This window comes from Meleagris gallopavo, chromosome 5 (assembly GCF_905368555.1).
Source record: "Meleagris gallopavo chromosome 5, MGAL_WU_HG_1.1, whole genome shotgun sequence".
In the NCBI taxonomy this organism is placed as follows: Eukaryota; Metazoa; Chordata; class Aves; order Galliformes; family Phasianidae; genus Meleagris; species Meleagris gallopavo.
In genome coordinates this window covers 9,247,631-9,263,553 of record NC_139408.1, presented here as the reverse complement: position 1 = coordinate 9,263,553, position 15,923 = coordinate 9,247,631, and the positions used below count along the sequence as shown (strand labels likewise).

The following is a 15,923-nucleotide window of genomic DNA, read 5'->3' as shown; positions in this document are numbered from 1 at the left end:
ATGTCCATGGTTGAAATACCAGCAAATGCTTTGAAAAACTACCCTCAACTCACATTATTTTAGCTGATGTATATAGCTTATGCTTCCATTCTTCACTAAACTACAAGCACATTTTCCCATCCATAAGTGTAGGTAGAAATGACTGCTTTCAGGCTTAAAGTGAGAAAAATAAAATAGATTGATGTTATGTAAGAAAGAATCATGAAAGCTAGAAATAGAAATGACCTATGAACTGATCTGTTCCGTGCTTTTAGCCAAGAGAAAATTATTCCCTACAACACTTTTGCAACTGTTTTACCTCTTCTAGTTTTAAATGTCCCAAAACAGGACGAGAAGCAACCCTTTATACCATTGATCTGCTCTCCAAACTGAATTTACTGTAAAAACCAATAGCACCTGGAAAATTTATAGCTGGTGAGAAACAAGCTGAGAGTATGCACATTCATTATATAAATAATACTGTCAATATTACATAGTCAATGTCTTAAAACTGTCTTGTGCCCATTAATTGTAAGCATCTCAAGCACTTTTCAAGTCCCATGGCCACTAAGATACTAACAGATCCGAAGAGTGTGAGCATAGCTATCCCTGGGTAAGGCAGAGAAAATAGCATCACTGTCTCAGCAAGTACTCCATTTCAACCAAGGATCCACATGGGACTGGCAGGGTCACAGTGTTATAGTTACAAAGCTGTTGCTTGCTGGGACAAAATTGCATTTCACATGCATCAGGCAAAAGTTAAGGCTGTTTGGTAGCCAATTATCCTGCACATTATATAATACTAATTAAAAAATTATCCATTCTCACAGTGGTTTGATTAAATTTGTAGTTGTGTTCTTACATTGTGATTTTCTAAGACACAAAAATGACATTTATAGAGTACATTCATAGGCAATGTTTATAGGGTAATATTTATAAATAATGATGCCTTCTAATAGAGGAAAAGAGTGAAAGTTTTTGGTCACGACAGCATTTCTTCAGGGCTGTGACAGGTAGAACCTAAACCACAATAAAAAAAAAAAAAAAGAAGACTCCTTTAGGGAAAGTACATGTGTGTCTTGTCTGTCCTTGGGCACTTGCCTATAAAGAACACTATATTGTTCTTACCAAAATTGGACAGTTGCTTACTCCAGTAGGAGGGATCCCAAGTGAATCTGATCTTCAGAGGAGGGGCTATGTCTGTGTTAGAATTTGTCTCTAATAAGCGCTGGATCTGAAACACAATCTGGTGACAAATCAAAGGATTATGATTTTATTAACAATTAAAAGATCATGAGAAGTGTTTTATTGGAGAAACACTAAATCCTTAAAACACTTCTCACATATGCTGCATAATTTCACTTTATTGAGAAAATAAGTATTGCTCTTACCAGTTCTTTACTGAAGAGAAATGGGATGCTATTTTTACTGCACACTGCCCAGTTGACGAAGTTCTGCACGTGTTCAACCTGTGTACTTAAAACTGCAAGACCTTGCAGTTGTTGCTCCAATTTCTGCTTCCTTTCATTTGTGATTTTCTGTTAATAATGTGGAACAGTAGGAGATAGTTGTCATCCCTCGAGCAAACATAATGCACACAATCACTGGAGTTACAGAATGCACATGTGCTCTTATTTAGAATCTCTAAATCATTAATCATAGAGATAAAGCAAATCCTATTCAACAAATGTGTCCAAACTCAGGAAGAAAAGTGACTTCTTCAGGAACAAATTACAGCATTCTGGCCTTGGCTGAGCTGAAAAACGTAGCACAAGAGAAGAGTAGAAGTCAGACTGAATTTGCCAGTGGAGCTCTTCCTCATCTCTTACAACACGTAAGAGAGAAGACCTACGAAAGAATGCCAACAGAGGGAAAGCATGTAGTGTTTCCTCAGAAAGTTCTTCCAGTTTCCAGCAACTCATGATTCAGGGACCACAAAGACAGCAGCTCTATTACCACCCTCAGGGCACCTCTACCACATATGCTTCTACTGGACATGTAAAAACTGAAGAGTCAAAACCATAGGATCTTTTACAGAAAGCAGACCTGAGGATCCTTTTCTAAACATGCTAAGTGTAATGCTAGACAAATGAAGCATTAACATCAAAAGATGCTTTTTTAAGTACTCAAATCATGCACATATTTCTCTATAACAGCATTATAAAAGGTGGTTAACACGATAAGCAGACATTTTGCTACTTAATCGTAAATCCTTGTCAACCATTGATTCCACATAAAATTCTTCAATAAAAAAAGTATTTGAAAACATAAGCAAAGGGACAATAACATTCACAATCTATATTCTTTCCATCGGCTCTGGGATTTAATTTTAATTTAGTTTAATTTCCCAAGGTATGAAAGAAAATAGACTCACTTACTTCAAGTTGTTCAAGAAGGATGTTTGTTCGCTTATTGATTTCATTTATCAAAACCATCTTGGCCATTTTGATTTGATTTTCTACTTTTTTGTATAAATGTTTTACCTCAAGCAACCTGCAGGGAAGAGATACATATCCCTGGATGAGCCAACTGGTATATCATTTATTCAATGCTTTGTAGGTATTTGTTACAAGGACTGATCTAAATATTGACTAAGAACTCCAACGAAAGCTGAACCATTTCCTCTAAGTTCTTCCACTCTTCTCTTCCCATTTTATAGTAGCCTTGATTGGAAACACAGTTTGTTTTGAGATTTCTGAAGAATTCAGTTATTTTTGAATCCCTGGAGGCATTCAAGTCCAGGCTGGACGTGGTTCTGGGCAGCCTCTTCTATTGGTTGATGACTCTGCACACAGCAGGGGGGTTGAAGCATAAGGATCATTGTGGTCCTTTTCAACCCAGGCCATTCTATGATCCTATGATTTTTAAAATAATTCCTATTTCTATTATTTCAAATTCTAGGTCAGAAACAGTAGATTATACAAAGAAGTCTTTGAAGCTAGCTGTCAGGTGCCTCATAAGGACTATGGAATCCTGTATTACAATGTTGTGAATGTGACATAATTTAAATATAAATTTGACAGTTTAAATCTTCATTTTACCTATCCTCAAAGAAAAGAAAATAGTATCTGCTTTTAATTGTGGTAATCTGTGTTCAGTGAAAATAGTATTTTAACTCATAACTCATTTTCTGAAACAAATGCAAAACAATTACCTGTCTTCAATCTGTTTAGCTGAAACCTGAATTCCACTTTTTTTCTCTTCCACTTTAGCTACAACATTTTCCAGGATAGCTCTCTGATTTTGCAAAGCTTCATCAAGATGTCTGAACCTGCAAAGGAAGGGGAAATTTTCACTGCATGTTCATTTCCATTGTTAAAATACTAATGAGAAGCTAGATAATGTCTTGCCTTTTCCTTTATAAGCTTAAATAAAGCATTGTTTCCATTTCCTGCTATTGTAATAGGTTAGAAGGCAACTTTTGCATTTGGTGCCACCACAGCAGCATTGTGCCATTAAGTACAACTGCCCATTGCTAGACTTCATCTGCTGCTCTGCATTTTCCTCGGGTAGAGCTTGCTTCTCTCTGCAGCCACAGACTCTTCTAAGGAACCTGGGCCAGATGCACAGCTCACAAGGATCAGTTTTGCCTCTTTAAAATCTGAATCCCACAGTGAAAGAAAAGGGAGCAATTCTAGCTGCTCCCTAAAAAAAAATGAAATAAAATAAAATCTAGTTCTGAATTTTTTACTGAACACAGCTGACATGTGGCCTAAACATTGGTTTTTGCTCTTCTTTCCCTGGGAGAATAGTATAACTGCAAAGGCATATAGGTATTTAAGAAAAAGAGGTCACTCTATATATCTGGTAGATGACCAGAAGGTCTTGTTTTAAATATCTTAAAATATGTTCTTAACAGCATTCCTTACCAGCCCCAAAATTAATTATTTACATTGTTGAAGGTTGACAGTCCATGTTGATTAAGGAGTTTATCATGTGTGATTTGATTAGTGGGGACTTACACGGACCTGAACTTCCAAACCTGTGCACTGAACACTCAGATATGGTCATTCTTTATTTTTCTGGCCACTACCCAGTGTCTTTGCCTATAGTACACGTATTGTGGGAATTTGACTCTGTAACCCAGACAATCCATTTTAACTGTCACAGGCATGGCTCTTCTCAAATTTCTCCTGCCTTTTTCCAAACAGAATTCCTAGGGATCCATTTTAGCTTTTTGTATTTGAAAGCAGAAGTTGTATACTTGAAGCAAAAAAAAAAATAGGTATGTTCAAGTCAATTCTTCTCAGATGGACAGTTTAGTAGAGCAGCTGCCTTCATGTCTGTCTGGACATAACCCTCTGTTTCCTTCCTACCACAAACGCTGTGACAGCCATCCCAAATTTAACACCCCACATAAAAACGGCGCATCTCACAAAAAGTCATCCTGTCACTGTGTATTTCTTACATGATTCATACACCTCAGAACTGAATAACAGATTTGGACCATGCTAAGGACGGAGTTGAACTCTTATCTAGAGTCTCATGTGTGTTGGTCATGGGTTGACAGTTGGTCTTGATCTTAGAGGTCTTTTCCAACTTTAATGATTCTATGGTTCTATGATGGTGCTTAAAGATACTCCTGTATACTGTGTCTGAAAGATAAAATAATTCGGAAGGAACTGCTGTAGAGTTCTATAGGGGCTGTAACCAACATATTAAGCTCCCTGAGCAAAAGACAACAGAACCGAATTTGTTGGGGCTATGAAGCTAGACTATGCTGAAATTTCAGTTGATTGGAAATGCAGATGTAACAGTCCTAAAACTGAATTAGCTATGCTTTTAGATAGAGCCATGCAAAAGACATGAAGCAATGTCTGGTACCTGTGCTCCTTATGGTCTTTCAGCAGGCAGCTGCTGCACGTAAGGATATCACAGGTCTCACAGAACAGCTTGAGTGGTTCTTGAGTGTGCACTGGACAAAGTAAGGGCAATTCATTTGCCTCTTCTTCAGTCGCTGGGGAACATAAAGCAGCGGTGTCATTGACCAGAAGTGCTATTGTAGGTCAGCAAAAGTGTTTCAAACTAATAATTTATAAACCTTGATGTTATTTCTAAAGACTCAGATCTTGGAATGATTTGATTATACGAAGCACGGGAATTTGGTTTGAGATTTTTGTCTGTGTGTGTGCATGTGCTTTGTTTTGGGTTTGTTTGTTTTTTTTTTTTTCCTCCTGGTACATCTTACAAATTGATCACATCAAAGATACTCAGGAATTAATAATCAGACTTCTAAACTCTCGTGATATTTAAATCCCTCTCACAATTTTGGGTACCTGTTTCATGATTTTGAATGTGCTGATCTTGCAAATCAATTAACAAAACCACACTGCAAAACATAGAAAAGCAAATACATTAAAGAAACTTGAAGTCACAGTGCAAGCAAGAAAATCTTTTGTTTTTAAAAAGCTGTGTGGAATTGTTTTTCATAAACTTAAGTTCATTGTGAACATAACTAAACTAAAAGATATTGGTATTAAGCACTAATATCTGTCCTTATAATGATTTTCTAAAGACTAATCTGATGAAGACTACGAATGGACAGTGAACATGTAAGTGGACGTATTCCACTCTAGATATGGTAGAATTATTTTAGAAGGAAGGAAGGAACACAGTCCACAGTAGAATGCTAAGAAACTCTAAAAAATGGCAAAGAAGAATCCCTTGCATTACATTCACAAACACAACCACATTGATTCTATTTTAATTATTATTTAATAGATAAGCAAGAAAGTGGATGCTCTTCCACCCATATGGGGTTTATATATTTTATATTTATATATTTAAGGAAAAATAAGAAGTCCATAATATTTATCTAAAATTGAGTACAAGTTGGATAAAACCCTTCTAAGTGTTGAGCACGTGCAGAGTATGCACATATCTCACAATATCAAGTTATTTCTATTAAACTCCAGCTTATAACAAGATGCTGTCTTAAGGATCGAAGTATAATGAAGCTTAATAACCATTTCATATAATGATTTCTCTTTCTTCTTCTCTTTCTTTCTGGCAAGTTTTGTAGTTTCTGGATAATTGTAATAATCCTAGAGGAATTAGTGTTTTTTCAGTTCTGTGTCAGATTTAAGAGATGAGCAGATCTCAAATGCAAACTGAGGATAAAAATCAATGTAATCGAATTACAGCACAGACCCAGAGCCTCTGCCACTAGCAAGTCCCTGATTCAAGTGGTAAACCATTGGGAACTACCAATGAGTCATGGTATTCTCAACCTACGTTATACTAAGATCAGAACTACACCCTATAGTTTTAAAATGAGTTGAACTCTAAGAAATCTGACATGAAACAAGGGCACAAGCCTGCTTGTGTTTTTCCTAGGAACAAACATCTTGATCAGAACTCTTAAGTTAGAATTGAATAGAATTGAAGATTACAAAGATGAGAAAACATTTTAGTTTGTGTTTTCATCTACAGCACATACAAAACCACAACTAAGCCACAGGTAGATTTTCTTACTATCATTTATCAACAACATGAGCGGGTAAGCTTACTCAACATGAAATGAAATTATAAACACTTGGAGCCTCAAAACTACTTTTTTGATCTTGCCATCAACTCAAGAAGAAAAATTTATTATCCATCCAATCGGGGTATTTGAGGGGGTCTAGGGGTCTTCAGTTTACATTATTCTCTAGAAAAAGACCTAGACAGCATTTAAATGTCATCTGTGCTTGTCCCTGGAAGTGTTCAAGAAAAGTTTAGTCCATGTACTAAAGGATATGCTTTAGTGGGGAAATGTTGGTGGATGGTTGGACTGGATGATCTTGGAGATCTTTTCCAACCTTGGTGGTTCTATGATAATTATCATTATTACACTTTCTGTTCACATTCTATTTGTCAATGGCATATCATGTGCCAAGTGAAGTGCCTCAAACTGTATTTCACATGAACAGCTGGGAGTTAAAAGAACTCAACCTATGGCAATAATGAAGTACAGGCTTCTTTAAGCAAAATTCTAAAGTCACATTATAATTTGTGTAAGTAGTGAGCTACTACTATGTATTTTCCTTGTTCTGTTTCCTTATAAAGAAGTGTGATAGGGCAGCACAAACAACTTCAGATGAAAGCAAAGTGTAAACTTGAATCATTCCATAGAATTACAACACTCTTCTTTTAGGTTACAAATTGCTTTTGTAAGTTTAGGTTAGTATATGCCTCAATACTGACTCTAAGTCAAGAAAATAATGATCAGCAACAGGAGATGACCATGCTCTCTGCAGATTCTACTGTACAGGGACGAGACAGTGGCAGTGGGTTTTATTTGTAGTTGCTGATAGTAAAACGCTGACCATATTCATAAACCATGCTTTTCACTTACAAAAGGAACACCCTGCAGCAATCACAGCCTTTTGCTGTCTGGCACTCTCCTTCCCAAACCTTGTTCATAAACATGACAATTGCTTTATAGCAGTTTCCCTAAAGAAATCACCCAAAGGAAGACAGAAATACTGTAGAGTCGAGACCAACTGGTCTGGTAGCCCACCAAACCCTAGCCCAGCACTCCACAGACTGAAAAATATGCGGAATAGACTGTTTCCATGAAGCACAAATATTAAAATCTTATAAATAACAGGGAACGCTGACTGTGACAAGTTCAGATACTTACAGCTACAGAAAATCCAAATAATCTCTCATTGACACTATAAGTCTCACTCACACAGAGCACAATGTCTCTGGCACACAGCCTGCAACCGTTCCATTTTCTAGTCAATATGAGATGAAATATAAATATTCAAGTGTATTTTCAGTACCTGTGCAGCCCTTCAGGGATACAGACAGAACGTGGTCCCCAGTTTTCCTGCCATGCCTGTGTTCCTCTGTACATGTGCTGCACAGCCACTTATTGCAGCTCGTACAGAGACTATGAGCAGGTCTCTTCTCTTTACACATGGAGCAGCTCTAAGAACAAAAAGTGCGATTACATACAAGGATAACAAATTAGCCTTTAGAAAAAGACTTAGCTAGATTGGTAAGCTTCCTATTTTGCTTTCTTAGATTAGTGTGATTTCAGTGATTTTAGGAATTTGCTTATTGTTGCAAAAGGGAATGGAATAAAATTAAGATCCAAAACTCTTAAATCACATTGGTTGTCTTTCTGTGCTCCAGTACAGTAAGATGTGATTATAAAAAAGTGCAGGAACGATTCAGCAAAAACCCTAGGGTCTGCGTTACACGCAAGGTCAGAATAAATCACCAAAATGATTTGTTTCTTGTGAACCAGAAGAGACACAAGACTATAAAATAAGACTTGTCTGATTTCAGTTTAAGAAGGGCTATGGGAAGTCACTTTTGAAAATGATTGATGGGATTTGTAATCCCTTTCTCTTACTATTTTTATACTGATGGCTGTAAAACATCAGTAGCACACAAACCTGGCACACGCACATGAATATGTGTAAGCATATAGAGACAGGAAGATGTTTCCTTATTTTCACTGATATGAAATTATATATATAAACTGGAACTACTTCAGTAATGCTACTCTAAATTTACATTACTTCACTTAAAATTAGTTTATTTGTTGTAACGTTATATGAACCACTGACACGATACAGTGCAGTTGTAGAACAGGCCAACAATAATGCAATTTAGAAAATAATACAGAAATACCCACATATTATTAACATAAAACTTATTTCCTACTTTCTGAAGAGTTGACCAAACCCAAGATCAATTTACATATTGATATCAACTGTGATGAAATGGAAATGTAAGACAGACATGGGAACATCAACTGAACCCAAACTTGTAACTAACAATCATCTCTACTGATGCAACAGTGTAGGAAACGCCTTTCGTTATATAGGCCATGTTGTCTGGAACTGCCCCTAAGGGTGAAATGAATAAAGCAGCATGTAATTGAAGTGGGTGATTTGATTCCTTTGTCATCCAGAATGAACTCAGGAGTTATTTCAAGAGCGCAATGACTTTTCACTTAAAAAGGATTTGCACAAGGCATAAAATACCTTATTTGAAAACTCTTAACGCTAATGTACTAATGGGCAGAGTGAAAACAGTGATGTAATTACACCACCAAAGCATAAAAGCTTTGCCACTAGTTTGTCATCAGATGCAAACACGATGTATGCAGTTACAAAATACCTACTGTAGTTACACATAGCTCCTGAATATTACTGCTACTGTCACAGCTCCTAGAGCAGCAAATAGATGCCAAAGGGATTTCCTACAGCGTCCATTCTGTTGTCCATCAGCTTACCTTCAATATGGTTTGTTACAATTGGACTCCAGGTGATGGAAAACACAAAGAGACATATATAGCAGCATGCATTCAGCATGTAGGCCCTGATGAATTAAAATTATATATATATTCTCTTTGCTGTGTCTCAGAAGATGACCTTAGAAATCCTAAGGGAAGAACAATTACAGCTCTTTCTGTGTTGGTATTCTTGGTGTTAAACCATAGTATCAACATTAAGTGGAACACCCATATCCACCTCTGAGACTAAGACTGGCTTAAAGGTTTTATTTCACCACAAGAGGAACGAAAAAAAAGCTGTTATTATTCATTTGAACTTTATCATTCTCTTCAGTGGGGGTGCACAGGCAGCTCCCAGAGTTAGGTTATTTGATGACGTAGAAATGGTCTTATCAGCAAGACTTTGAACTGCATACTTTTGACATCTCTGCAGCTGGTAGGTAGCACATTCTATCATTTTTGAACAACAGAACTCACTGAAAAGCATCTTGCACCCAAACACTGTTATGGGCTTTGACAGATTCCCATTTGAACACCAGGTAAGTTAAGAAAGTGATGGCTGTGCTTCAGTTGGATGAGTTGATGCTTCTCCCCTTGATATCACAGATAGTAAGAATGTGGCTCTAGTTGTAAGAGGAGGGTGTTTAAAGGACAGTAAGCAAGGCTTTCTGTCATATGAATGTCAATAGAAAGAAAGCGAAAAACTATTAGGAAGCTTCTCAAGTCCCTCTGGGGTATTCCTGTGCTCCAGTGAGAATTCTGCTTTACTGAACTGCTCTAGGACTCCTAAGGGGTTACAGAACAGAAAAAAAAAAAAAAAAAAAAAAAAAAAAAAATCTTTTAACAAAAGTCTAAAAATTCAATCTAGATAATAGATTTTCTCATTTGATTTCCTTTCTACACCAACTCTCATTGAAAGGTAAATGAAGTGAGTCATAGTAATTAAGAAATCCCATTACAATGAGGTCATTCTACATATTCAACAGTATCCTCTGAATTTAGCACTTTTCAGAGAATATGTGAATGTATCATTCTGCTTTAAAGTTACATGGCACTCTTCAAGCAACTTAGATCTGTAGACCACACGCTTTGCTCACCTTGATTTCTGAATTCCCCTAGAGCACTCCATGGATGAGATTACATGTTCTCTTCATTTTAAAAATGGAGAAAATGAAACATGGAAATGATTGACAGGGAAGATGTACAGCTCATCAGTACTTGCTTGCAACTATATCAATGGGTCACTCACTCACATAACTTAAAGAGGTCTGAAGCCTTCTGCATGGGGCAGAATTGACAAATTGTTGCTGCGCCCACAGAAGTTTAGAGGAGTGGAAATATAGATCTTCCACCATATATTATGGAAAAAGTATTCCAATTATGTTTTACATCCATTCCCTCCAAAAATACTGAAATACAATGTGACTTCTTTTATCATTAAAATAATCAGAAAATGATAATCTTCCACGGGTTCTAGTGGGTAATCTTAGCGTAACCATTTATCCAATAGTTTTGTTTCTGTTTACTTTGTGTTGAGAGCTGAAAGGGGATAATGAGGCACCCAAGAAATCCATTATCTTCCAGATAATACATAATATATAAACAGTAATTATATGTGTAAGCAATAACTATAATAATAATATACACAATAAAAATAAATTGTCACAGACTCAGTCTACATCACTAGCATCAGTATATTTTTTTTATTACAGTCAAGGTCAATCTTCAAATAAGGTTGAAGAGTACTATGAAGGCAGGAAGTCCATCCCTAGCAGTGATGTACTTACAGTCTGCAGAAGCAAAACATAAGATTCTGTTGTTCAAAATGATCTGCTCTGTTTGTCAAACAGTATCAGTGCTTTAACAACTCCCAAGGTACCCTACAGCGTGGTTTTCACTCACCTTTGCCATAGCTGAATTTGCAGTGGGAAAATCCTTGAGAAAGCAATTTTCAACTACATCTCTTGCAAAGCAGGTCTGTTTGCACGCTGGGCAGGAAAGAATACCTACATTAAAAAAAAAAAAAAAAGAAAAAGAAAAAGAAAAAGAAAACACAAATATAACAGTGCACACCAGCAATGTGAACCAGGAAATAACAGAAACCACACTTAGATATTGCTGGCATTTTTTTTTATTTTTTTTTTTTTTACATCACACCAACACTTATCTGCAGGAAACGATGGTATTCTTCAAGCCCTAAGATATCTGTGGCTAGATCCAGTTAATTACATATGGAAGAAAAAGAAAAAAAAAAAGAACAACAAAATCCCTAGAAGTATTCATCACAGTTCAGGTGATTTATTGATTTATCTCAGTGTTTATTAAGGATATCCACGAATCCAAATTGCCATGAATTTATCATGGCTTACAACTTTGATAAAAACTGAGCTACATTTTAAACTGCACACTACTGTGACAGACATACCTGTGCTTTCTGATACTAGCTACCATTCTTCTAAAACAGCTTTGCATTACCAGAGGTACACCAGAGCATAAAGCACATACTGCCTCCTATCGCTTTTACAGTATGCCATGCTATTCAACTGAAGCCATAGAGAAGGAACAAGCTGTCAGCAGAAGCAAAGAAAATCAGAACGAAGGTTAAAAAGTTTCAACTTTAAAAACCAGAATTACAAGATATCGACTACAACAAATCCACAAGTGACAAAAGGACACTGGGCCATGATATTCCTGAAGCAGTGAAAGCAGTGCAAGCAACATGAGCAGCAAAACCTAGCTCCACCTCCGTAAGCTAATACACAGCTGGCATAAACCCTTGTGTTAGCCTGGACTGGGAACTAACACTGCAGCTTAAGAAGTTGTCCATAGGAGAAATGCAAAAATGCAATCATGCAGTTACTTCAACCCTGGGCTTCTTGGGCTAGCATTCATATTTTGCTAGACGGTCCAGTACTTTTTTGAAAAGGGAAGTGCATGTTTCGATCACGTTTCAGCAAACTACCTTTAGAAGTTGTGGTATTAGTCTATTTTTACTTTATGTTTTTTTCAAATCTAACTCTTTCCATTCCATTGAGAACAAAATTTCAAAGCTACTCTCACCTGGTGTATGGGGCTGCTGAATCACGGCCTGAACCTCTGATTGATCACCTGAGGCAAGCAATGAGTCAGTCACAGGAGCACAGGTGAAGGCAAATCACCTGTGCTGCAGGAAGGGGTGGAGCCTGGCTCCACCTCTCCTAGACCCATTTAAGAGCTGACTGCCAGTGGGGAAGGATCTCTCTGGAGATCTGCTCCATTGGAGTTCATCTCATGAGCTTAGGACAGGGTGAGTGACTTTCTCTCATTACTTCAATATAAATTATATTAGTCAAGCTCCTGGATATGTATATATATATATATATATATATATATACATATATATACATACATACATATACACACACCATCTGTATATCCATTGATTATACACCTGGTCAAGTGATTACTGACAATAACAACCAGCAACATTTTCCATGGCTAAACGATGCAAACTCACTAAGGCAGGTTCTTAAAAGAAAGATCAATTACAACTTTCTACTAGACTGACACTGTTTGATGTTCTCTTTCCTTGACTAAAATTACTTTTAAATAAGGAGAGTGGCTTGTAGACTAATTTAATCTGAAGTTGTCTACTACTCTTCACATGAGATGGTCACCAGAGACACTGATGTTCTTCAGGTACCTAGTGCTACCTGCCCTTGTGGTACAGCTCCTGCGCTTCCTGACCAGAAGCGCAGTTCTAACCCTGCCTGCCCCCCATTGTCAGACTTGGGCTACTGCTGTTTTAACAACGGGACATCACATTATCAGAGACACACAAACCACAAACCCTTTCTACATTACCACTTCTGACAAAATCAGTCTGTAGTCAGATACCTGACTACGTTCACTTTCATATTGCTTAGAAAAAAACATTGAGTTCTGTTGCATATCCTATGAAGGAGGACTTCTTGCAAAGAATTGCTGCCACAAGGTTGCATTTACAACCGAACTGTGATTTGGAGGCTCAGGTAGCAGACTACTGCCTGCCTCACCCTTGTTTTACCATGCATTTTGTACATTGGGCACATGAGCCCCCAGGTGGCCGTGCTACTCAGCTAGCAGGCATCCCAAGGGAAAGGGTAACGCAAGCAATTGCCAACGCTGTACTCATCCCCTTGCTACAGAATCAGAACCTCATCTAAGAGTGCTCTAGTGACAGAGCGACAAAGAGGCTAGAAACCCATTTGATAAAGATGCTCACAATTGCAAAAAGCTGTAGAAGTCTTTCAACCTTTTCCTCTCCTTTGCATCCTTAATATAATGAGCACAGTTAAAAGGTTATGGTTATCTTATTTACCCACAATCTTTGTAGCTAATTACTTTCATATGTTACACCATAGGACAACAGGATGCTTTTGTATTAGTCACACAATAACCACCTCATTCTTTCCCAAATTATGATTGTGTGTCTTTTAGACATTCCATTAAAAGCTCAGTTCTCTGGAGAAATATAACAGCAGGAGCACTGCAGCAGTGAAGACAAGATGCATCATTCAAACAGTGCCCCCAACTCCTTGCAAATGGTGTGCACTGCAAGTGTCAGGGAATCGCAGCACTAATTCCTAGTAGGTGACACTGGGCAAGTTTCCACATGAGCATCTTACAAAGCAACACGGTGACAGAAATAAAGAGGCAAATACATTTTGATTGATAAGCTGGGATGCAAAATACCTACTTTGCAAGCAGCCTCCCAGATAAATCTCATGGGACATGCTCTAATTCTTGGTGCAGCTGATAGGAAACCCTCTAGTAACTTCACAGGGAATTGCCTCTAGCACTTTGAGATTGCAAACCAGTTTCTTACACCTGTAACAGAAATTGCCCAAATGGTGCCAGCTCTTGATCTGGCTAACACAGAGATAAAGCCTCCATACTGAGCTACATAATGTGCCACAAACTGACCTAAGAGAAAATTCTCAGTAGGTTACTTTCTGAAGGAAAGGGTGCATGGCCATCAGAGCTTCCTTCACTGACACACCACACAGGTGAGCACACAGTCTTAAACAAAGCATTTCTGGGAGCAACAGCTTACAGGAAAACAAAGGTAGCACTCAGGACTTTGCTACAGCAAGGACAATTTCTGTCAATTCTCCATGAGGTTACAAAAAGTTAATATTGAAGTTACATATTTTATTACACTTCAACATACTACCCAGTTAGTACAGAATGTTAAGCCAAATTATACCAATTGAAAGATATTTAATGTGACGCTCATGGCCTCAGGCTAGTTCACATGAACTTTAAATTGTGCTAATCTGTTTCAGACCAGCAAAGTATGAAATACAGTGCGTGTAAAGAACTTTATCAATTTAAGAACAGGCAATATCGTTTTTTTTAATGTTCTTTAAAGAAAACTTCAATACTTTCCACCTGAAGAAAACATATTTTTCATGTGTGGCTTTTAGTTCTGCACAAAAGCCTTCTTATGCATACTAAGAAACACAATCGTATTAAGGAGTTTAAAACCACAGAGATTTCAGGGGTACGTGACACTACTGCTGTTTAATACCTGAGGATATGTAAAAGCAATGCCCAGCATGCTATGCTACAATTTATCCCCATAATTTAGATTTTAGTTATGCTACTTGCACAGAGCAAGTCCCACACAAACGGGTCAAACATTGTGTCAGTCACCACAGCAGACCACCAAATGGTTGCTTTGATTGTATGCCTCAAATAGCCAAATAACTGAATTACAATGATCTCCAACCTAAGACAAAATAAACACTACACGTTAACAGATGAAATAATGGGGACAGCATGGCAGTACTGCTGGAAGTAGTTTCCTACTCATACAAGAACAAGCCAGTAAGCACTTTTTCATATCTCCTAATACTGGATTTTATGCTTCAGACTCCATTAGAAGCATAGAGAAAGGATTCCCTGAGTGTGGAAGCATTGAAGATCATAATGGTTTATCTGATTTTACTTCTCATTTCATGCCTTTTTCATTTAACAGAACATGTGCTCCCTGGAAATTCCCAATATTTTTCAATATAAATTCTCCAAAGGGTCTAATAAAATTTTGGCATCATAAATGCACTACAGAATGATTTGTGAAGCAATTGTTCAGAAATTAAGCAAATCTTACATAGATGTTAACCAAGAGCCCCAAGCAGCAGCTATTTCAACAGTACAAAGGGAGTGCACCTCACTGTGCTTATGCTTGCAGTACAAATCATCAGTAAAGTATGACGTCCTAGAAACTCCTTACCTGTCCTCAGGATAGCCAGTCACTTAGTTACACACCAAGTCAGTCGTGTCAGGAGCAGAGGGTTATTAAGCACAACTGCACACAGCGTGCTCCCTGGAATCAGGCTTTGCTATATTGCAGGTGGAAGCAGCTGCTCCTTTGGCAGAGTACCTGGGGGTGCTCTCCCCTCCGCAGAGAGAAATGCTAATGAATCAGCAGGGCAGAGAGATGTACTGGTCCACTACAAATTGAACGGGATTTTTCTCTGGCCTTCCTGAGATTCATTCAGCTCTGCATTAAGTTGCCTTGGTTGCATTTTTCCTGAACAAGTGAAATAAGAACCCCACAGACGGAATGAATACCATCCTCCTTCTTCTCTTGCCTGGGTCTTCTCCTACTCCTCACAATAACCAGGAGCCAGTGTGCAGAAGGAAAGTGTAGAGCTTTTCCAGATTCAGGTAGCAGTAGGTCTCA

At 37.7% G+C, this 15,923-nt stretch overlaps 1 protein-coding gene across 1 annotated transcript in view; it reads right to left on the bottom strand.

Annotated features, from left to right (window-relative positions):
- Positions 1–15,923, bottom strand: part of TRIM66 (tripartite motif containing 66) — a 46,216-nt gene that overhangs the window by 22,028 nt on the left and 8,265 nt on the right. Inside the window, exons 2-8 of the mRNA XM_085224181.1 lie at positions 11,117–11,220; positions 7,749–7,896; positions 4,804–4,936; positions 3,134–3,250; positions 2,358–2,472; positions 1,371–1,517; positions 1,108–1,225 (exon numbers count right to left, since the gene is read on the bottom strand). Of these exons, the coding sequence (XP_085080307.1) occupies positions 1,108–1,225; positions 1,371–1,517; positions 2,358–2,472; positions 3,134–3,250; positions 4,804–4,936; positions 7,749–7,896; positions 11,117–11,220 (882 nt within the window). The remainder of the gene's footprint in view (positions 1–1,107; positions 1,226–1,370; positions 1,518–2,357; positions 2,473–3,133; positions 3,251–4,803; positions 4,937–7,748; positions 7,897–11,116; positions 11,221–15,923) is intronic.